The sequence below is a fragment of the Eschscholzia californica genome, unplaced genomic scaffold (genome assembly GCF_041429995.1).
Source record: "Eschscholzia californica isolate CP2 unplaced genomic scaffold, dmEscCali1.0.p SCAF_2, whole genome shotgun sequence".
Classification (NCBI taxonomy): Eukaryota; Viridiplantae; Streptophyta; class Magnoliopsida; order Ranunculales; family Papaveraceae; genus Eschscholzia; species Eschscholzia californica.
Genome location: NW_028238309.1, coordinates 8778599 through 8799129, shown reverse-complemented (window position 1 = coordinate 8799129; position 20531 = coordinate 8778599). Strand labels below are relative to the sequence as shown.

At 36.6% G+C, this 20531-nt stretch overlaps 4 protein-coding genes and 1 non-coding gene across 7 annotated transcripts; 2 read left to right on the top strand and 3 right to left on the bottom strand.

The window, feature by feature from the left end:
- Positions 1 to 264: 264 nt before the first annotated feature.
- Positions 265 to 3640, top strand: LOC147555949 (uncharacterized). Of its 2 annotated transcripts, XM_086663664.1 has the most exons (6): positions 265 to 384; positions 837 to 953; positions 1531 to 1726; positions 2576 to 2595; positions 3244 to 3527; positions 3571 to 3640. In XM_086663664.1, exons 2-5 carry the CDS (start codon positions 847 to 849, stop codon positions 3272 to 3274), a joined length of 354 nt encoding a protein of 117 aa, XP_086519790.1. In that variant the 5' UTR covers positions 265 to 384; positions 837 to 846; the 3' UTR covers positions 3275 to 3527; positions 3571 to 3640. The 2 variants fall into 2 exon arrangements, with proteins under 2 accessions (XP_086519790.1, XP_086519791.1); XM_086663665.1 differs by having other exon boundaries at positions 2576 to 2818; positions 2954 to 3613.
- A 1088-nt stretch (positions 3641 to 4728) lies between these two features.
- EXT-LIKE (hydroxyproline-rich glycoprotein family protein) lies at positions 4729 to 9139 on the bottom strand. The gene is made up of 6 exons (XM_086663663.1): positions 8790 to 9139; positions 8603 to 8703; positions 6980 to 7089; positions 6745 to 6820; positions 6423 to 6563; positions 4729 to 5738 (listed from the first exon to the last, which is right to left on the bottom strand). The coding sequence occupies exons 1-6, from the start codon at positions 8881 to 8883 to the stop codon at positions 4905 to 4907; spliced, it is 1356 nt and encodes a 451-aa protein (XP_086519789.1). The 5' UTR covers positions 8884 to 9139; the 3' UTR covers positions 4729 to 4904.
- Positions 9140 to 13007: 3868 nt separating this feature from the next.
- LOC147555947 (small nucleolar RNA snoR109) lies at positions 13008 to 13093 on the bottom strand. The gene has a single exon (XR_015235501.1). It is a non-coding gene; the product is annotated as a small nucleolar RNA snoR109 (small nucleolar RNA).
- Positions 13094 to 13574: 481 nt separating this feature from the next.
- On the top strand, positions 13575 to 16195 carry LOC147555946 (uncharacterized). The gene is made up of 3 exons (XM_086663662.1): positions 13575 to 14006; positions 15047 to 15202; positions 15751 to 16195. Exons 1-3 carry the CDS (start codon positions 13695 to 13697, stop codon positions 15883 to 15885), a joined length of 603 nt encoding a protein of 200 aa, XP_086519788.1. The 5' UTR covers positions 13575 to 13694; the 3' UTR covers positions 15886 to 16195.
- Positions 16196 to 16460: 265 nt separating this feature from the next.
- LOC147555945 (grpE protein homolog 1, mitochondrial-like) lies at positions 16461 to 19459 on the bottom strand. Of its 2 annotated transcripts, none has more exons than XM_086663660.1 (6): positions 19217 to 19459; positions 18400 to 18622; positions 18122 to 18312; positions 17816 to 17983; positions 16923 to 17051; positions 16461 to 16703 (listed from the first exon to the last, which is right to left on the bottom strand). In XM_086663660.1, exons 1-6 carry the CDS (start codon positions 19361 to 19363, stop codon positions 16611 to 16613), a joined length of 951 nt encoding a protein of 316 aa, XP_086519786.1. In that variant the 5' UTR covers positions 19364 to 19459; the 3' UTR covers positions 16461 to 16610. The 2 variants fall into 2 exon arrangements, with proteins under 2 accessions (XP_086519786.1, XP_086519787.1); XM_086663661.1 differs by having other exon boundaries at positions 18400 to 18607; positions 19217 to 19446.
- Between the last annotated feature and the right edge of the window lie 1072 nt (positions 19460 to 20531).

The window sequence follows — 20531 nt, the reverse complement described above, 5'->3', positions numbered from 1 at the left end:
CCACTTGATGTAGACGCAGCGGAAATATAAAGACGATAAATAAAGTAAACGAAGAACGGTAAAAATCCAGAATTTTGATGGCTCTGATATATGTTGTTTAAGCCCAACAGAGATTAGTCCAGTTCGAATGTCCTCGCCCCTCGGACTGCCCCAATCCGTGGGGTGCTAAAAGAGAGTGGCTCAGTGAGTAAAAAAGAAGGGGCGCTTATAGACGCAATCCCGTCGGTTGATTGACAACTACTAATATTCTACGGATGGCTTACCGCTAAATCCAACAATTAAGGAGCGAGAAAGAAAGAGATCTGAGAGAACAGAGAAAGGACTTGCGACAACTCGGAGTAGTAACTGAAAAACCCTTATGCAGGATTTCCGCAGTTGATTCAAGTAGGTTTCTACTGCTATTTGATTTCTGTTCCGTTTCTATTAACATCTTATGTCAATTTTAGATTTGATCTGGTTTTATTATCTCAATCTGACCTAATTGAATTTTGCCTGTAAGGGTTTAAACAAATCACTAAGCTTTCCCTGTTTAGAATGCTTAATTTGTTTGTTGTATCTTTGTAATGAATGAATTGAGATTCCTCATTGTATATTTGAATCTGGGTTACCCTATACATTCTGGGTTGATTTAGATTTGGGTTTAAAGTAGTTTAACTAACAAATCTGATTTTAGTACCTATTGGGATAAACTTGGTGATTAGCTTGAATCAAACACATTATACAATGTATTAGGTTCGAAATCAGCTTAAATTAAGGTTTATATCTTCCTTTTGGCATGCCAAGATTGGGTTTTTATTCTAGTCCTATTTATTCTCAACCATTGAATGATTTTGCAGGGTAAAGGTGATGTCGGGGAATGATGATTCTAGTGTAAAGAAATCGAGTGACGATATGGATATTCCGACTTTCAGTGCTGAAAATTTGCAAAATAACATGAAAGTCATCTACTACAGGTTCGTATACGACTCTTTAAGAGCTATACTTAAATGAACTATAATTCAACATTTGTGTAATCTCTTACATAAAAAAGTAATATTCAATGTATGATGAAAATTCGATTTATGATCTACAAACTGGGAATTGGGAAATGATTTATTTGATTCGCGACTCTTATCAGAGATTCAGAAATGTCATGTAACAAGCCCTCATGTCTATATTGTGGGAATATTTACATAATTGTGGTTTCATAACCATTATGCATTTGTTAAAGGTTAGGGTTCTTCTGATTTATTGACCCTTATGAAAGATTGAAAAGAATCTGGAGTAGAGTGTCAAGTATTGATCTATTATACTAACCAATGCAGAAATAATAGGTAGGCCATGATGCATTTGCAATTCTGCAAATAATTCTCACTTCTTTCTTTTTTACTTCATGATTGATGGATCTGCATGTTTAATTTGCTCTAAGTTGTATAAGGCCTATAGGCTATAGGCATCACCTTCTTTAGCCTTCCCTGTTTTAACCAACTACTGACAAGATGTATTGGTTAAAAATTGGTTGCTAATAAATACGTTTCTACCTTTCTACAGCCGGACCTTTCTTGCTATAATTGGAGGAGTCATAGCTGGAATTTTTGGATTCACTGGCTTGAGTGGATTTATCTTTTATTTCCTTGTAATGGCTGTTACTTCTTTAGGGCTTGCGGCAAAGGCAAAGTTCTCCGTCCATGCATACTTTGATAGCTGGAACCGCATTATTCTTGATGGCTTTTTTGGCGGGTTAATGGTACTATTCTAATACTGTTGTTTTTATTTTTCTCCTTGGTTCAGTTAAATGACAGTAGAACTTCTTCTGGAACTCCCAGAGATTAGAATCGGTCTATGTTCTGGTAGTAATATTTTTAGTCGACTAGAAGAATTATTTTCTGTTTTATGTATGAGGTTGTCACTTCAATTTCTTTAGTCTCATTGTCTGATAGCAAACTAGCTTTATTTTCTTTCTTCGTTGCTGTTCCGTGTGAGATTGTCACTTTGAACTTATGATGCCTAATTAACTTAACTTCGCTATCTTGATTGATGTTATGCAAGCGACACCTAACATAAATTGGTTCACTTGCTATTAAGCGACTTTCATAATACGGGCACATGACAATACCTTTTCACCCTAAAATTAGTTCGAAAGAGTCCAGCCTTACTGAGCTTGAACCTGATGTAGAGGAACTTGATCCTGAAGTGCAAAGTCAGAATGAGGTTCATATATTCCCCCAGGCAGGTTTCGTTATGGGGTTTCATTGTCAAGGACATGTATAATTCGTGATACACCCGTACTTCCACTAAATCGTAGTTTACTGCTTGCATCTCTGAATTCATTTATGCATATCTTTGCCCCTCCTGTTTCAAGCATTCTTGTTGAATTTGTATGGTGTATTAATATTCATTCTGCAGGTAACATTTCTTCATCATATCTTTCTTGAGTGCATATTTTATGTTATGTGGTAGCACCAAACAGATAAGATGCCATATTGCGGTTTTAAAAGATTTCACATTCTAACTGTTCGTTTTCAGAAGTTTCTGTATTTATGATCTTTCTGGTTCATTATCATACTAACCCTTCTCATTATGTTTTTTTTTGCAGTCGTTTGTGCTATTCTGGACGTATCCTTCCTTGGCATGAACTGCAGTACTTAACATTATAGATTCAAATTAATAAATTTAGAGTCTGTTTTATAAAATCGATTTACCAGAAAAAATTTACCTGTGAAACTCGCGTGATCCAGAACTCTTTAGAGTAGGGGTGCATGAGTTCTTAGTGAAACGACTCTCTTTGTGCAACTTTATGCTACTAGACACTGAATGTTAGAGCCTTAGAACTGAACTTGCTGCAAATAAAGCACGGGCAATGGTATTGCTAACACGACTTAGAATCTTAGAGCTTGCATACATGTATAGATACTCCTTTTACATATTCTCGTTTCAATTCATGCATGCAGGCCTGATGCCTGATAGGAATCAGAACTGAGTGTCCATAATATGACCCAGGATATTTCAATGTCACTAATAAGACCCAAAATGATTTAGAGCTGTTTCATGGTTTCCTGTTTCTTGGTACCTTGATGCCGGAATTTATTCTAACCCACCCCTTAAAATCAAAATGAATAAAAGGGTCGGTATCTGTGACACCGTTTATTATCCATTTCTCACTAGTTTCGACTACAGAACATGAGGTTCCTTGCATCATATCACCTTACTTCATAAACATAGTGTTATTCTATCATGTCGTTGTTTATTCTTGACCTACTCTAGATTTGCGTATGATCTCGTGCATATATTTTAGTTGAGGTGGCCATGAAATGAAGATTGTCGCTGCGAGCTGCTTCTTCAATTGCCTGCTGAGTGACTTATGATGGATCGTGCCTGATGATTCCGAAATTTGTATGCCCAAATTATGTTATTTTTTTAGATTTTAACCTGAAAGTGTAGTAATAATTTTAGGATATTTATTTATTTGTTGTTTTTTTCATTATCTAAGGTTAGAAGTAAGATATAACTCATGGGATGGCACATTTTTTCACATTGAGACAGGTTAGGTTTTTTTTTTTTTTTTTTTTTTGATGAACAGAGACGGGTTAGGTTTCAAAGCATGTTTACAATTTATATGGGAGGGATTTAAAGATGTCTCTCATTGGACTTTTATCTAGAATTTTAGATTCAAAAATGCACACAGGGTGACAAGGGCATCTAATTCTTTGGCTTCCCTTTTTGGGTTATTGGAGATGCTCTCGGGGACAACCTTAATTTGAATCCAAAAATCAAATTGCTTGTCTTTTTTACTTCTTGATCTTCACAACCTACCTCCGACCACCATCTCTCTCACCCAACACCACCTCCACCACCATCTCTCTCACCCACCACCACCACCACAACCATCTCTCTCTCCCTCCCTCCCCCCCCCCCCCCCCCCCCCCCCCCCCCCTCTCTCTCTCTCCCCCTCCCTCTCTCTCCCTCTCCTTCCCTCTCTCCCCCTCTTTCCCTCTATGATTTGATATTCTTGAAAGTTGGTCTTTTGTCACATACAGGAAGAAAATGAACTTGACAAATCTCAACAAATACTATTTTATTCTTGAAATTGTGTTAGAATTCGAGAATTTGTATGTCCTTCCATCAGCCAACTCTATTCTTGTAAAAAAAAGGAAACAGAAACCAACTCTATTCTCGTAAAAAAGGAAATAGGACGCCTCTCTTTTGGCATAGGGAGCCGAAAACCACACCAACTATCACTCTCTACTTCAGAGAAGCGCACACTCCCTTGCTTCTTTTGCTCACCAAGTAAGATGATTTATGTATCTCATCGAAAAAGAGTAAGATGATTTATGAAAACGTGTAGGCTTATACGTGTCTATAATAGTGGCATATCATTGTAATGGTTAGGGTAAAATTTGATTCCTCTTCAAGCATGTTAGGGATCGTAGCAACAGTAAAACTTCCAAACCACTGTGTCAAGGCATAGTTGTCTTGATGAGAAATGATCAGGCTGATGTCGAGGCAGATAGAAGGGGCTCTAATCAGCCACTGCAGGACTCTAGCTTTAGCAGAGATGGTGGTGGCGTATCAACAACCCTTGACTAGAGTGGTTACCAAGATGGTTTCCACCCTCTAGGTCTCAGTTCGACACGTAGATACATGTTACTTAAAAGAAAAAGTGGTGGTGGCATCCGAGGTGGCTTTTTGAAGAGATGTAATATCAACAAAGGAGGAAAACAATGCTTACAAGACGGTATCAAGCAAAAATTTTGTGGAACCTGTTTACCGCATTTATTATATATCAATACAAGTTTTAGTACATCCAGAGAAAAAAACTCTGTAGTTTCCATCAAATATATCCATCAACCTTTACAGTAAAACCAAACCATATGCAAAACACAACCCGAAGAAAAACTCAAGCTTTTCAAAATCAAATGTAAGACTTACTGAGGACTGGCTGATGGATTTGTCAATAATTCAAGAGATTTCCTGAGGAAATCCACTGCAATTGCCACATCATCAAATGCCAGAGCCCCGACAGCAAATCTTGCAGCCTTGTGAGCCTCAGCTATCTTGTCAGGAGGTGGTTGGTAATTGCTGTCGTAATGAAATGTTTGTGAAGAAGTTTGTACGGGCTCTGGGTTCCTGGTGCCAGAAGAGTACTCTGATTGTGAAGGGAGGCGAGACAACGGTGGTGATTGATGAGATACGGAAGGAGGTGGTGATTGGTGATATAATGGAGGAGGTGGTGATTGGTGATATAATGGAGGAGGTGGTGATTGGTGAGATAATGGAGGTGGTGGTTGGTGAGACACGGGAGGAGGTGGTGGTTGGTGAGATACGGGAGGTGGTGATTGGTGAGAGAATGAGGACCCTTCAGAGCCTTGATAGAAAGAAGGAAAGTGGGTAGGGACTGATGGAAGGCTGTGGTCTGAAAAGCTAGGGTAAGTCTGGAAATTGGGATAAGAGAAAGAGGAGGAAGGAGGATCATGGGAAGGGTAATTTTGTGGTGGCATTGGCTGATGAGGGTCTTGAGGGTAGGATTGGTGGTGATATGATTCAGGTCCTTGAGGATGAGCAAAATTTTCTGGTCTGTGGGTTGGTGAAGGAGGTGGATGGTAATCATCAGAAGGGTAATCTGAAGTTGGGTGTGAGGGAGGCGATGTGGGTAGGTTTGTAGGTGGTTGGTAGTTAACCTTAGCATGGGGTTGTACAGATGAATTATCTACTGTTACATTCTGATTGGGTGGTGGAAGAGTTTCACTCGATCCAAAATCCTGCAAGGTGAAAGTGTTATTAGAATATCTTTTCACTATGGATGGCAATTTGAGGTCATAGTAAAAAAAAAAGAACTTCAAGATATACTATATCACATTATTACTGCTTACTCAAGATTAGAGTAGAATAAAACGAGACGAGTCTGGTCTTGTCTAACTAGATCAGATGATTCTATATGCCAGGCTTGTAAGATAGTGCCAAAAACAACTGTAAGTCGAAACAATTCCTACAATCCAATATGTGGATTCAGATGAACTGGACCGTATCTAAATAAACATGCAGAACTAGTGAGTTACAATATATTTTTGTTATGGCAGTCCTAGATGTCAATTTCCACGAGATCACAATTTAGAATGAAAACATATAATATTTTTTTATCAGGACAAGACATGCTTTAACGTTATAACCTAATAAAGTTCGTCCTGTATGAACTATGAATTATCTTAATAGTAGCAAACAATCTGTATCCTTTCTCCATTTCCAAATCTAATCCACCTTATGTTATGAAGGAGAGAAAAAAATGTAGAACATGATCTAGTGAACCAAGTTTACTTTTTAATGTTCCCGACTCTGATTTGAATTTCCAAATCATGGTAACTTTTCTTCTTCTGTCATTAAACACACATAGTTCATCATTATATTCGACCATCTTGATATAAGCCATTAAATAGTTTAGAGCTTACATATGTGTTGTTCATTTCATCCGAGGGCTCTGACATATCTTTTTCGCCACCAGGAGGGCCTGGCTCAGGTCTACGTCCTTCCTTCAAGGCTTTCCTTATATCCGCAGCTTTCCATGCAGCATACTTCTGCCTTTGCTCAAGCTGTCAAAGGAAGGAAACCTTATATTTGTACATTATTCAACAAGACCCAACTAATGATTATTTTATTGGTTTTTCAAACAACGTTAAAAGTATTTGGAGATACTACAATCTAGCTGCAAAATCTTGCTCCGGTAAATAAGGAAAATCAGTGTAGAAAGTAATATTGTTATTTCAAACTCACTTCAGGCTGGAGTTCACCAAACTGGTTTAAAATCTCGAAGAAAATGCTTGCAGCGTAAAAGGTTTTTGCTGTATTCCTGTAACAACACAAATAGTTATTCACCAGTACGGAAATGGTCTGATAACCCAATATACTATTATGCGGATACCTAGAACACAAGCCATCTATTCTATTATATGAACGTGATATTTCTTTGTACATTGCGAACCCATAAAAGAAAGAAATTTAGTCATACAGATCTGCACGTCCAGCGCGGTCTTGCTTATCAGCTTTTGCGAAAACATTAGACGCGAATCCTTCCACGTACAGGCTGTCTTCAGGCCCCAACTGTACGGACTTCTTATCCTGTCAGAAATATTGACACCACTGAGAAGAGAAAAACTGATATCTTATACTTATAACTAGATGAACTAGTCTCTATTTCGGAAAGAAGATGATTGCAATGTGAGGAAAGCACATCAAGAGTGTCTATTTATGTAAAACGAAGTTCAGAAGAACCAAAAATTCTAAAATTAGGAACGCACAGAAACACCCATAGGCCAGAACTAAGGAAAAAAAATGTTGACTATCTTAAGAAACAAAACCAGGTAGATTGTGGTTCATGACTGGCATCTTGATCACAACATCCTGCTAACAAACTTCAGAATAGCTCTAGGCGAAATTATTACCATACTACCAGCATGAAAATTCTCAATTATCAAACTAATCATGTATGTACGGGCATCATGACATTTTTCAAGAAAGGCATGTGCAGTTAACGAGTTAAACGATATCACGTGAATAATCTTTCCGCTTCCCTAGAGCTTATAATCATAAATTTGCCCTTTCAAATAGCCATGGCAGTGAAAACTGTTTGGAAATTAGAGCAGTTTTGAAACTCTACTATTCTTGAATAACAGTTACCAAATTCAGTATAATCTCAAACTTAAAATATATGATAGAATATATCAAAAGTGAAATGACCATTTAATTGATTGTGACATCTGAGTAATAGAGCGCAAAAGATGTCCATAAGAAAACATGAAATCAACAAAATTCATTTCTTCAATATTTATTCCAGAAACTAGAACTTAAACCTAACGACTAAAGGTACACGCACTAGATACCGTCAAAAATAATCAAGTCAACGTAAAATCAAAAATCTAAGTCACTAAATCTGCCGTTCCTGATTTGTCCTCTGCAAAACTAAACTGAATATGATCACAGCAGCTAGATATTTACACCTTAATAGAATAATTGGACGAAAAATGAGAATTGGCATACATTGACAGTCAGTGTCCACTACATCGTTGAAGATGTGTTTCTGAAAGAAAAATGTATCCACTTTTTCGATCTTTTCTATTCTCTTAACAAAATGATTCCTGTTTTTATTTTGCTAGCAAAAACATAAATATAACTAGATAGATGGGAGAAAGGGTAGTTATAAAAACTTTAGTTGTGTTTCAGGTCAACAATGATTCTAACTGTATGTTATTTTTTTTCGACAATCTACTTCGATTGAAGCGGGATGAAAACCCCAAAGTCCAAACATGCTTCAAAGTATATATAAGTAATCTTATTTGCTTGTTTGTGAACAATTACAACCACATAAATGAGGATTCCTCCGGCTGAGCTAGTTATTCCGGATAATCAACGAGAGATCAACTAGGTTGACTATTTGAAGATAACTTTGTTTAGGACTACAGTAACTTACAAAATCCCAACTTCAAACCCAACCCTTTAGTTAATTTTGGCACTTAAACACAATCCACCAATAATTAAACTATACATAATCAACATAGAAGGCTAAAATTAAGCTATGACCTAATTATAGGAAAACCCTACCCTTCATTTAATGGCAAAGTTCTAGGCATCTAACCTTTTCAAGCTGATTCATGAGTGATATGAGGATTGAATTTGTAGTTTTCGTACGCTCTTTCTGAGGGATCTTGAGTCCACGTTCCATAGCATATAATCGACCTGAAAACAAACATAAAGCTTGATCATAATTTGACAGAATTTGGAATTAGGGTTTAGGATTAATCGGAGAGAGAGAGAGAGATTACAGTAATAAGCGACGAGAGATTCATGTTTTTGCAATTCATCAGCTCTCTGAAGGTAAGGTAGAAGTAGCCTCGCCGGTTCATTCTCGCTTCCCATCGTCTCACCGAGGAGTTTCTGTCGTCTCGTCTAGAGAGAGAAAGTAAAACAGACTATGAAAGAGAGAGAGTTGATCTGTAGGGAGAAAAGCGAGGGCATAAGAAAGATGCAAAATATGTATATGGACGTTTGTGGAGTTTGAGAGGTCCTCGTCTCAATGTCCATGGACATTTCTAGACACCCTCCAATTTTACTTTTTTTTTTTCCGAGAAATCGACTACGATCTACGTTACTCGTTACAAAGTTTTGATACATCATAAAGGTGTGATGAGCAAGCCTAATTTAAAACAAAGTGAAAGAGGCTTGTGAAAGAGGCCTAAAGCCCGACACATTATTATATTATTTACTATATATATATTGCCTAAATTAAATGAGATAAATCTTGATGGCAAACTGTTTCCACCGAAACTCGATCCCATGACTTCGTGGACTTAAGAGGGGGTGTCCAACCGCCGCACCAAAGGGTGGTGGACACTCCCTTCAATTTTACTAGTTATGACAAGTCAAATGTAAGGGCTTCGGCTTCCGATTATAGGAGCTCTTGAATTTTGGGAACCCCTGACATTTTTCAACTACAATGTCGGGCTCCCAACAAGGACTCCCAAATTCAAATATGTGTGTGTGATGTACGTGTGCGGTCTATTGATTTCAATTTTTAACTATAAATTATTAATTTCAAATATAAAATTAAAATTTTGTTGTAATGTTTTGTCTTCCACTACTATAATGTGTAACATCTACACTAATGGGGTCATATGTTACCTACAACTTAAAGGCACATTTATGTGTATGCATGTAACTCCTTGAGTAAATGCCCATGAATGTACTTACTTTGTAGAGCCTATAAAAAGGGTTCTGTCCCAATGTAATTTATACAACAAATCAGTAGAATATTATACTACAATCTTAAGGTACATATATTGTGTCCTTAGTCTTTAGTTTTCTCTCATCTCCAATCTCTCTCCTTTACTTAGTTTTCACAACAAATTTTATATTACTCTAGAGAGATATGGAGAATTTTAAAAAGATACAAAAAAAAAATTAGAGAAATAATTGAAAAGGAAAAGATTTCAGACAATTAAAATTAAAAAAAATACATATAAGCTCCTAGCCCCCAAATCTATCCGTTGGGAGCCGGGGGTCCGGGAGGGTGGGGCTCCCAGCCAGGGCTCCCGGGTTGGAGTTCCTCGAGTTGGGGCACCCAAATTTGAATTAACACACCCAACGCAAAATGAGCCAACATTTTTATAGTTGTTTAATGCGTGAAGCACTGGTGTGAGACATTTCAAATGTCATCTACTGTGCGAGGCATTGATCCGGGACATTTGTCATGTCCACTTATAGACATTATAGTGTTTTTTAGCGTAAATTTGGGGAGATTTTGGAGAGAGATGATAATTTTGGTGATAGTGCTTTTTTTTTTTGTGATGAAGTAGAAACAAGTTGAAGGTGACGAACAAACTCAAAGTAAGAAGAAGAAAGAAAATGATGATTTGGAATCGGAGAATTATTGCTCTTGTTCTAAAATGAAATATGTGTTACAAAGTTTGTTTAGTTTTGATGGATAAGATGGAATCGATTATTATATTAAAGAGAAGAATTCATGAAGAAAAAGAGTAAGCTTGTTGATTAATCGGACCTAGTTCTTCATTGGAAGGATTTAAACGAAGATTGAGGACTCAATCACGCCTAAGAGGCTTTGATGCTAGTGAGGATATATAACTTGTTTTAAATTAAAGTTGCTATACATATTTATTTTTTTTAATTTTCATGTGTTAAATCATGATTTTCAGTTAAGTAGGTTTAACGCGTGCTCTAGCCAGTTTATGTGAAGAACTTGGAAGTATCACATCTGTAGGTCCAGGCTGAGTGGGCTCTTAACTTAACCACTTAGACAATTAGACACAACAGACGAGTATTTTAGATTTGTCTCCTGAAAAGACATGTCCGTGTCCGTTTTAAGACGTTTTAGGAACTAGACTAACTGGGCGCTGGGTCATCTAGCACAAGTTATAATGGCTAGATAGAAGAAACAAACTATTTTATTATAAATTTCAAACTCTGAAGTAACAAGTTACATTTAAAAGAAACAACATAATAAAAAAGGATTTTTGAGTCAACAGTCCAAAATCTGGGTGGTAAACCCAAAAAAAATCCACTCTTGCCCAAAAATTAGTTGCAGGTCCAAATGTCAGTTTTTTTTTATTCCCCTCTTGCCCTTGGACGGGATATGCTGACGTTTTCCTGAAAAAAAAAAATGTCTGGTAAATAAAATAATTTACCAGTACACGAAAAATTCAAAGTTTCAAAATTTTTTGAAAATTTGAAATTTTCAAACGAAATTTCAAATTCCCGCCCAGCAAACCATCTCTTCTCGGTAAATAAAATAATTTTCCGTACACAAAAAATTTCAATTTTCAAATTTTTTTGAAATTTTCAAACGAAATATTTTTTTCGACGAAATTTCAAATTCCCGGCCAAATTTTCAAATTTTTTTGAAAATTTTAAATTCCCGCCCAGCAAAAGTGTCTAGTACAGAAAAAAAATTTCCAGTAAATAAAATAATTTCCCGAAAAAAATTTCGTTTCCTCGGAATTTTTCGGTGGCAGTTCCGTAAATTTCTGAACAGTACACATTCTGATGGACGGGTTGTCAGGTTATTTTTCAGAAAAAAAATCGTTTCCCGAGAAATTTCGATGGCAATTTTGTAATTTTCAATGGCAATTTTGTAATTTTCGATGGCGTGAACGGTAAATACTTTATTTTCTAAGGGCCCTTTGCGTAATTTTGACCTCCAAACTGACACATTGGACCTCCCTTTCATTTTTAGGCAACTTTAAGTGGGATTTTCATTTTGGTCCCCTTTTTGGACCAATGGCCCAATCCCTCTATAAAAAAAGGTAAATGATAAGATCATCCTTTGGCATTTTTAGGAGATTGTTGTTATTAAATGCATTTTAAAGTTTTGCTATCTATCAATGGCTACTTTATGAACATTTTAATAAAACAATGTACAATTTTACTTGATAGAAGCAAGGTTTCGTCTTAGATTATGAAGACATAGAATATCATCATTTATGTGTTGTTATGAACCCTATAGGGACATTTTCCATTTCCCCTTGTGTTTTAAAGTTTTAAATCTTCATGTCACCTTCATTTCTTGATTTCCAACTTTAGGACACAACTTTTTACATTATATTAGATTTAGTTGTTGAATCAAGTGTTGGTACAAGAACAATAAAAAAATTTTGTACCCACTACTTCAAGAAAGATTATCCAGGGGAGGAAATTTTATCCACAAGCATTAGTTGTTTGATCCGACTGCTTAAATATACAAACATGACAACTAGATCATGACAATTACAAACATGTCCTTTCAACAAAAAAAATACAAACACCTCAGCATCTCAATCAATCTAGAAGGTTTTGGTTCATATTAAACAATTTTGACGGCTTTCAAAGTGTAAATCATATCATGTAGTATAAACCAATTGGTTGTTCACATTGGTCTAACTAGAGATTTGTCAAGAATGATGGTTGTTATATTTCTTGTCTCTTTTTTCTGTTCTTTTTATTTGAAAAAAAGGCATGGTCATCTTATAGAGTTGCCCTTTGGTTAATCTGTGAGGGCCAAATATACAAAGTCACCTCAATTTTAGTGTATAATAAGATAAGTAAATGTCATTAGCCAATTTTTGGAACATTTTAATCAGAATTCTGCATCCTCAGACCTAAATCTTTCAAATAAACCATTATAGGATGTGATTTCCAATATGATCTTGGTGTTTTAGTGGCCCTCTCTATCTCTCCCTCGCACTAAAATTGCAAGATTTAGTATTTAGTAAGATTTAATCTAGGGTTTAACCCAAAAACCTAAAACTCAAAGAAATTGAAGAATGGAGGTAAGAGAATGAGAAGGGGGGAAAATGATGTAGTCATCAATAGACGCAGATCTGCGAAAAACAAAGGCAGATTGCCTGGAAGATGACATTTATATGAGAGAAGGGTCTCTAAAAATGACTAAAATATATGTCATCCCTCTCTTCTTCCCTTCTCAATTCTATCATCATCATCATCTCCCACCATTAAACAAACAAACAAAAAATAGGGTTTGATTTGAGAAAAACTGTTTGAAGTTCGGTAAGCAGATTTGTCGACTGATTAACAACAACCGGCCAGTAAACCTCATTATTTAATTTTGCTACAGCCGCTATGGCATAATCAAGATTAAGGCATTTTTTGAGGTTTTTACCCCCAGATTTAAACCCTAATCTTGGTACAATGTAGCTAATCATACAAAAAAACATAGAAAAATATAGCAAAATCTATAGATGAAGAGACTGATTCGAATTTGAATTAAACGAATGAGAAATTTCAAAAGATGAACAAAAGATAGTGATGTTCATGGTTTCATCTTCATGTTATGTAGCTGAATATCAGAAACCCTAACCCTAGACAGCTACAAGGATGTGAAATGAAGGGTCAGAAGGGATTTATTTATAGGGTTTGGCTTTCCTGATTTCTCAGAACAAACCCTAGACCTTCTGTCTTTATCGCATTGGGCCCAATGGGTTGAGTGGAACTTACATGGGATAGGCGACCATATCGCTAGAGGCGCCTCACATTGCTAGAGGCGATCTGTATTGCTAGAGGCGCTCTATATTGCTAGAGGCGCCCCCTTTCCGCATAAAGATGAAGGGAGAGAAACAAAGCCGAAAGGAGTTTCTCTTATTTTACTTCAATATTCCCGCTCACCACCGCTCACCACCACCACCAGCGGCGGTTAACTCACTTCAATTTCGTTCTGTAAAATGGAAGGAGTAGGAGCGAGACTAGGTCGATCTTCATCTCGATACGGACCAGCAACTGTATTCAGTGGACCAGTTAGGAAATGGAAGAAGAAGTGGATACACGTGTCTCCTTCATCAAATTCAACAAATCATAATACTCATCAGTCAAACGGTTCAAACGGCAATGGCGTCTCTCATCTCCTACTCTTTAAATGGACACCCCTTTCTCAAAGCAGCAATAACAATGGTGAGAAAACCCCAGGAAAGGATGAAGATAATGACATTGCTGTTTCCCAAGATGAGATTCCTCGCAAGAAATTTCGCTACATTCCGGTAAGATTATTGTCTGATTTCACTTTTTATGTGCTCTGAGTTTCATTTCATTCGGATTTTTAGGGTTTAGATTGTTATTTTCCTAGGGTTCTGTTTCTAGGGTTTTGTTGGTTTATTTTTGTTTTTAGAAGATGGGTATTTTAGGTTACTGAATTTGGGATGATGGGTTTTTTTCGATTTCAAGGATAATTGCAGGGTTCTTTTGATTATGAGTGTGTTGTTTCATCAATTTATTCTTAAAAAACTAGTAGGATAGAATATTGAGATGAAGAGTTGAAAATTTAGGTTTTGGGGATTTTTTTGTTGTTGAATATACTTAATGCTTCAAGAGAATGTGGATGAAATTGGAGATGAATTGTTGAATATTTGGCAAAGATATTTCCAGTGTAGTAACAATAAGGAATTGCTTGAAATAGAAGTTATTGATATCTTGAATCTTGATAATATTTCGAAGCCATTTCGGCTTTGCTAGATTTAGATGATGTGGGTTTCGGAGTGACGTGTTATTAGAAATCAAGAACCATGGAGGGAGCCTTGCTATGGCCACCGGTCTAGCCATTTGAGTTGCACTGGTGATATATCGAAAACATTGAGGAGTTATCATTATTTACTACTCATGCATATTACCTTAACGAGTCAAATTTTAGAAATCTAAATGCCCGTCAAACTTGCAAGCAAAAACGGATAAAGTTTCAATCATCTACTATTTGGGTCAACTATTCTAGAGCGACAAGAGCGTCTATTCAAAACAAAATCGTTAGATTACTAAAGCAATTTCTTCATATTATGTATGTGTTGATACATAAAGTAGGTAATACATTTATCCCTTTATACATTGGCGTCACTCCGAGAGTCCGAGTACAAATTGTGGCTTCATCCTTGGGGCAGAAAGGTTTTTTGGTAGGACGTTTTTTGTATCTTCTGGTGTTTCTGCATTTTTAATATTGGATACTAACGAAATGATACTCGTTAGTATGTTGTGTTATAAATTGGGAAAAGGTTGTGGTGATTAAGGTTTTTCTTAATGTCATTGAGTGTAGATTGCTGTACTAGAGGAGCAGAAAAAGGAAGCTGCAGAAAAAGCTGAGGAAGAAGCTAAACCTACCGAAGCCGATCCATCAGCTGGTGGTACATCTAAGAGTGAAGGTTCCGAGGAAAAGCCAGACATTAACGATGTCCCGATGGAAGAAACTCAGGTAACAACGATGATACCTCTCATGTACTACTTTTCAAAACTCCTTCCATTCTTCTCAGCCATTTCTGAGGGGTTAATCCCACTGTTCTTGTAATCTTTCGTAAAACTTATTTCTAGCTTTCCTCATTTTGTCTTCCGTCTGCTGCTTATATGAAGTTTGGGCCGAAGACCCAATTTCTTGTAGGTATTGGTTAAAGTCACACTCAACAACCTTATAGGCTGGGTTCCTTATGCAAACCTGTGCGAACTATGTGCAAACCTTACATAGAGAGCTAAGGCCTATAAGGATAGATGGATCCTAAAAGAAATTGGGCCTAAAGAGTTTTGGCCTTTTCTTTTTGAATGTATGTTCATCACACATTTCCGCCCGTCTAGGTTACGTCTATTCTCTAGAACCTGGATGATATAGAAACTATCATTTATCTCCTCCTTCCTATAGTTGGAAATGGCACAAACTTTTAAGAAATTTTTGACTATCAATAATTGAGTCGTTTTATGTTACTCCTATTATATTTTCAATAAAAAATTTATTATCAATTTGAATTTCAGGCCATGGACGAAGATCAGCCAGTTCCACAAGAATCAAATGAGACATTAGATTTGAATTTGGGCTTGAAAGCTCATGACGGTGACCGTGTTTCCAATTCTAACTCTGAAGACCAGAACAAGGAAGGTCTGTTGTAGTGAGAGTGCACACTCATTGGTGGAACATCCACATGAAAGCTAGGCAGTTCTGCAAGTGAAGAAAACTTCTTTCTCTTCTCCCAATTTTAGGTTTTCCCCTGAAGAGAGCATATTTCAGCCAACAACCATTATCTTTTTCTCCCTTCTGTAGTGACCAAACATTGTATGGATTTATACATCAAATTATACATTCATTTTTACATGAATCTTTTGTATTGAGTTTCTTGATTTCGGTGAATTGATGAACCAAAGATAGGAGCTTTTGTACTACGTTTGACATTCAAAGAAAGAATGCTATTTGAAGGAACAACAACCACTCGCATATTGTGATTCCCAATAATTGCAATACTTAACTGTTTGGTTTGATCACGAATAGGACATGTAGAGATTATTTTTGTTTGATGACGATTGGAGAGAATGATGAATCGCAAACTCATCCACCTCTTGAGTTTGGTATTTCTCCGTGCAAGGAGAATCTTCTTGTGCTGGTTGTGTGATTCTAAATGCTTTCCTGTTTATGTTAGCTTATCGATTGTATTTATATATTAATTACTCAAAGGTCCAAAAATGTTTGGTTTTCTCGAAAATTTCTTGAATATAAAATTCCTTCAAGCTTAGCACTAAGCAAGTTTCTAGAGCAGATAACAAGACTTAGCATATAAACCTTTTCTTTTCACTCGTGAAGTTATACAAATATTTCATTTCTTGTTACATGACATCGCTTCTCAAGCTTGAGGGTTTTCTGTTTCACCATTCACAGATTCTGTGACACCAACTTCTGCTGGCCTAATTATACGGTCATGGAGAGTGTATCCAGGCTGCAACAAACAAAATGACAAGCAATTCATTAGGTTTTCGAAGAAAACGAACTAGTGTATCCCTGCTCCAAACTTAGAAAATAACAAGCAATTCATTAGGTTGTCAAGGAGAACGAACTATGATGTGCCAAGTAAAAGCCAAGTAAAACGTTATGATAATATCGCTTTTTGCTTAACTCTGAGCAGTAAAATTGAGGATAGCAAAAGAATCATTCATACCTTAAGGACGGCAGCGACAGTGCCAGAAGGCTTAGAATTATCTGGTATTTGGAATAACGCATGGTGTCTATTTGGATCAAACTGCTCATTCAACGGATCAAATTTCTCCACTCCGAATTTTTTAAACACCTGGGGAGAAAGATTTGTTCATCAAGAAAAGGCAGATAACAGTTACCATATCGTGCAATATAATAGCTACGAGAAACTAATTTGCTGTTAACTCATAAGTAGTGATATATGTGGCGATTAACTCCTAAATAATGCGACTTCATAGTCTGTTCACTTATAAAAACAGTAAAACAGTTTACCAGTATGAGGAGACGACAAAAGCAATTTTTGACAACTCAAACACGTTTGCTTCCCAATTTTTTGGGAACACTTTACCAAGCTTTCGACAGTTTTCGACCTCAGATTAGTGAAGATCACGAGGCAGCTCAACTAATATATTAGGAGTCATAAATCCACAGAAATCAAGGACAAGTATCCTAACTGTCATAGTGGCCAGTTCTACAGTCATGAAAGGAGAGCCAGTTTGACATTTTTCTTGGACGGAGAAGAACATTCAAGTCCTCGGGTATTCCATAATCGCACACACCCTCAACCAATAGGTTTAAAGAAAGAAAAATAAACTCCTAATGAGAATGTAATTAGTCTTCAAATAGCAACAAGCAACTTTTAGTAATCGCTAAATACTCAATGTCGAAAACACCCTTACTGCAAAATATTATTTATATGCATGCCTTAGGGGTTAATCGAGGGCAACTGTCTCCTTTGCAAGTCTAACCAAAATCAAAAGCATACAAAGAACAAAAGTGTGGATTGAGAAAATGAATAGATCTCAACTTAATCACAGCATGCCCGAGTCGCCTCTAAAATTCAGAGAAATATAGTACCTCTGCGAGCTGTTTCTCTGTCATTTCAATTCCTTCCAGAAGAGTTTTAAGAAGTGGAACAGCTCCGGCGGTGTCTCCTGAGGTGTCAATCTTCGAAAAACTAGTCTTGACAACTGAGGAAGCTCTCCCCATATTATCTGCGACATCTAACAAGCTCTTCGCAAAGCTCTGCACCAATTTTGTTCAAAGAAAAGCTTAAAATGCAAATGACAACATAGAGAAAGAAGACCATCAAGTATTTGATGGTTTGAGTTGAAGGTCCACGTATTATATAATGAACCAGTATACATCGATTTAGTTAACAACCTGTATGGCAAACTTTTTGGAGTTCTCTGCTTCTCGTTTTGTCCTCTCCATGACATTTTCGATTTCTGCATAGCTCCTTAAAAATTTATCTTGCATTTTTTCAAATTCCTTCTGCTTCACCTTTAGTAATTCTTCTTTTTCAGCAACAAGCTTTACCAGATCTTCCGCGGAGAGATCATCATCCTCCGTATCTGAGTCAGAAAATGCAGTTCTTTTAATACTTATCCTCCTCTTTTTGATAGATTCGGATGTGGATTGTTTTTGTTCAGATGCAAAACCTGTTTCTTCTGTTTGCTTTGTAACTTTATCATCTCCATTCTCAGCTTTAACTGAATCGTCCTTGTTCTCTGTCATGGTCTGATGCCCATCTCCAGACTGATTAGTTTGCTTCTCAGTACGTTCAGGAGATGCAGATGACGAATACCAGAATTGCCGGGAAGTAGTGGAATTGAGGGTTGACTCATGAAATCGACTTCCTACAGTTACCTGGGTGGTAACCCGCTGAATGAAGAACATGAATTCTTAAAATAAAACAAGGACAGTTTTGTCTAAATTTTTCAAAAAAATGTAGCGACTGTGAGAGATTTGAACAACGAGTAACTCTTGTACAGTAATCTACATAATCAACTATCACCATAACAGGATTGCAACAAATGATGCTAGACAAACACCAAAACCGGCAACGATCCAAATGTCCATCGTTGGCTTTGTGAACTATCAGTCCATTTAGCTTCTTTCCGCTCTAAAATTTCGGCAATTTTAGGCACTTTGGGTATTATTTAGGAGTTCATTAGCTTTTTTTTTCCTTCTCAAATTCATATAATATTTTACAATATAATCTTTGTAATGTTGGCGACAAGTATAACAATTTTGTGGACATATATAGAGCAATCACCTTAAACCCTAAACCCTAAGAACAGTATATAGTACATAACGGCAGAGAAAATGACATATTAACAGCTAACAACACAAACCAGCATTATAGGAACCAGATTTCAAACACACATTTCAATCAGGAACTCCCAAAATTGGAGAAACATAAAAACCTAGTTAAACACTCTAAATCTAAAACATAAAATTGGCTGGAACAATTACCTCTCCGGTGGATTGAATTGAAGAACGAAGAGAATGAAAATTGTTAGATTGAAGCTGCGGCAGCTGATGTCCAGAAGAGATGAGTTGTCGAGAGTGATTCAAGCTCACCCTCATCGACATCCGAGACAAAACCCTAGAAAGCAACATCTCTGAGAATAAGGGCGAAAATGGAGTATTTCGTACTTAGAGAAGCTTCTGGTTCAAATGGACGGAGGTCTTTAGGTGGCACTACAAGAAAAGAGCAAGGTTTTAGCCTTTTAGGGTTAATTCCTATTTTGGCCCCTCAAATGTGACCAATACGACTGTTTGCTACCCAAATGCATTTGAATTTTATAACAACACCCCAATGGCATTCTTTTATTGTATGAATCTGTCTTGTTTGAATCATTTGGATCTGAATTGTTTGACTAATCTATTTGAACAGTCATTCATATGAGTAGAGTTACACAATACTGAAAATTTGTCGGTCGGCGATCCTCGCCGGTTAAGACGATGAGGTGGCGAGAAGATGATGTGGCAGAGAGAGAAAATGAGATGGAGGAGAGAAGGTGTGCTAACGGTAACTGAAAAAAAGGAACCATATGAAAATATTTGATAAAGTTAGGGGTTAGGCAAGAAGCTGGTCACGAAGTTAGGGGCGATTAGGAAAATAACCCTTTTAGATACAAATTGGAAATTTTCATCCAATTATCATGTTGGTTAATTCTTTTTTTTGACCCTTAATTTGGACATTTTTTGTACAAATTTTTCTATTTTTTTTTGACTTGTTTTTCTTTTATATTTTCATTACATTGTTAACTATTTTCCATTATCTTTATTTCGCTTTTCTTATTTATCCTCTCTCATCCACATTGTTAAAACGACAAGATTTCCCATTGCGACAGACCTTTAAGTAAAACAAGGCTTGAAAATTTCAATACTCCACTTGGTATGAAGGGTATGTAAGTTTCATCTCTCGCTTCACCGCCAGAGGGTCGACCGACCCCCTCTTTCTCTCTCTACCATCACTACTTTATCCGTAATAAGGTATTGGGAGAACCCTAAAACCAAAATTCTTTTTCTTTCTTCTTCTGTGGGATTAGTATTGTAAGTCAACAACTTGAGATCAATGTCCACCTTTCTCTCATTGTTTTCATTTATAGTAATCATAAGCCTGGTCTCCCACTTAAAGAACCAAAGTTAAGTCCAAAATCTGCAACTAATTACTTTTTTACTTTTCCGCTAACAGAAACACTACTTTTAGAATCAGAACCTAATCAACTCCTCCTCAAACCTTTTCATTTTCTTCAACAATGACCTTTTCATTACTATCTTC

Coding starts and splice junctions, on each gene's coding strand:
- LOC147555949 (XM_086663664.1), top strand. CDS start 847: ATGTCGGGGAATGATGATTCTAGTGTAAAGAAATCGAGTGACGATATG. Junction 1,727..2,575: donor GCTTTTTTGGCGGGTTAATG/GTACTATTCTAA, acceptor TTTTTTTTGCAG/TCGTTTGTGCTATTCTGGAC. Junction 2,596..3,243: donor TCGTTTGTGCTATTCTGGAC/GTATCCTTCCTT, acceptor GACCTACTCTAG/ATTTGCGTATGATCTCGTGC.
- EXT-LIKE (XM_086663663.1), bottom strand. CDS start 8,883: ATGGGAAGCGAGAATGAACCGGCGAGGCTACTTCTACCTTACCTTCAG. Junction 6,564..6,744: donor TTGGTGAACTCCAGCCTGAA/GTGAGTTTGAAA, acceptor TTCCTTTGACAG/CTTGAGCAAAGGCAGAAGTA. Junction 5,739..6,422: donor ATGAAATGAACAACACATAT/GTAAGCTCTAAA, acceptor TTCACCTTGCAG/GATTTTGGATCGAGTGAAAC.
- LOC147555946 (XM_086663662.1), top strand. CDS start 13,695: ATGGAAGGAGTAGGAGCGAGACTAGGTCGATCTTCATCTCGATACGGA. Junction 14,007..15,046: donor AGAAATTTCGCTACATTCCG/GTAAGATTATTG, acceptor CATTGAGTGTAG/ATTGCTGTACTAGAGGAGCA. Junction 15,203..15,750: donor TCCCGATGGAAGAAACTCAG/GTAACAACGATG, acceptor TTTGAATTTCAG/GCCATGGACGAAGATCAGCC.
- LOC147555945 (XM_086663660.1), bottom strand. CDS start 19,363: ATGTTGCTTTCTAGGGTTTTGTCTCGGATGTCGATGAGGGTGAGCTTG. Junction 18,623..19,216: donor CAATTCAATCCACCGGAGAG/GTAATTGTTCCA, acceptor TTCTTCATTCAG/CGGGTTACCACCCAGGTAAC. Junction 17,052..17,815: donor CAGAGAAACAGCTCGCAGAG/GTACTATATTTC, acceptor CTTTCTCCCCAG/GTGTTTAAAAAATTCGGAGT.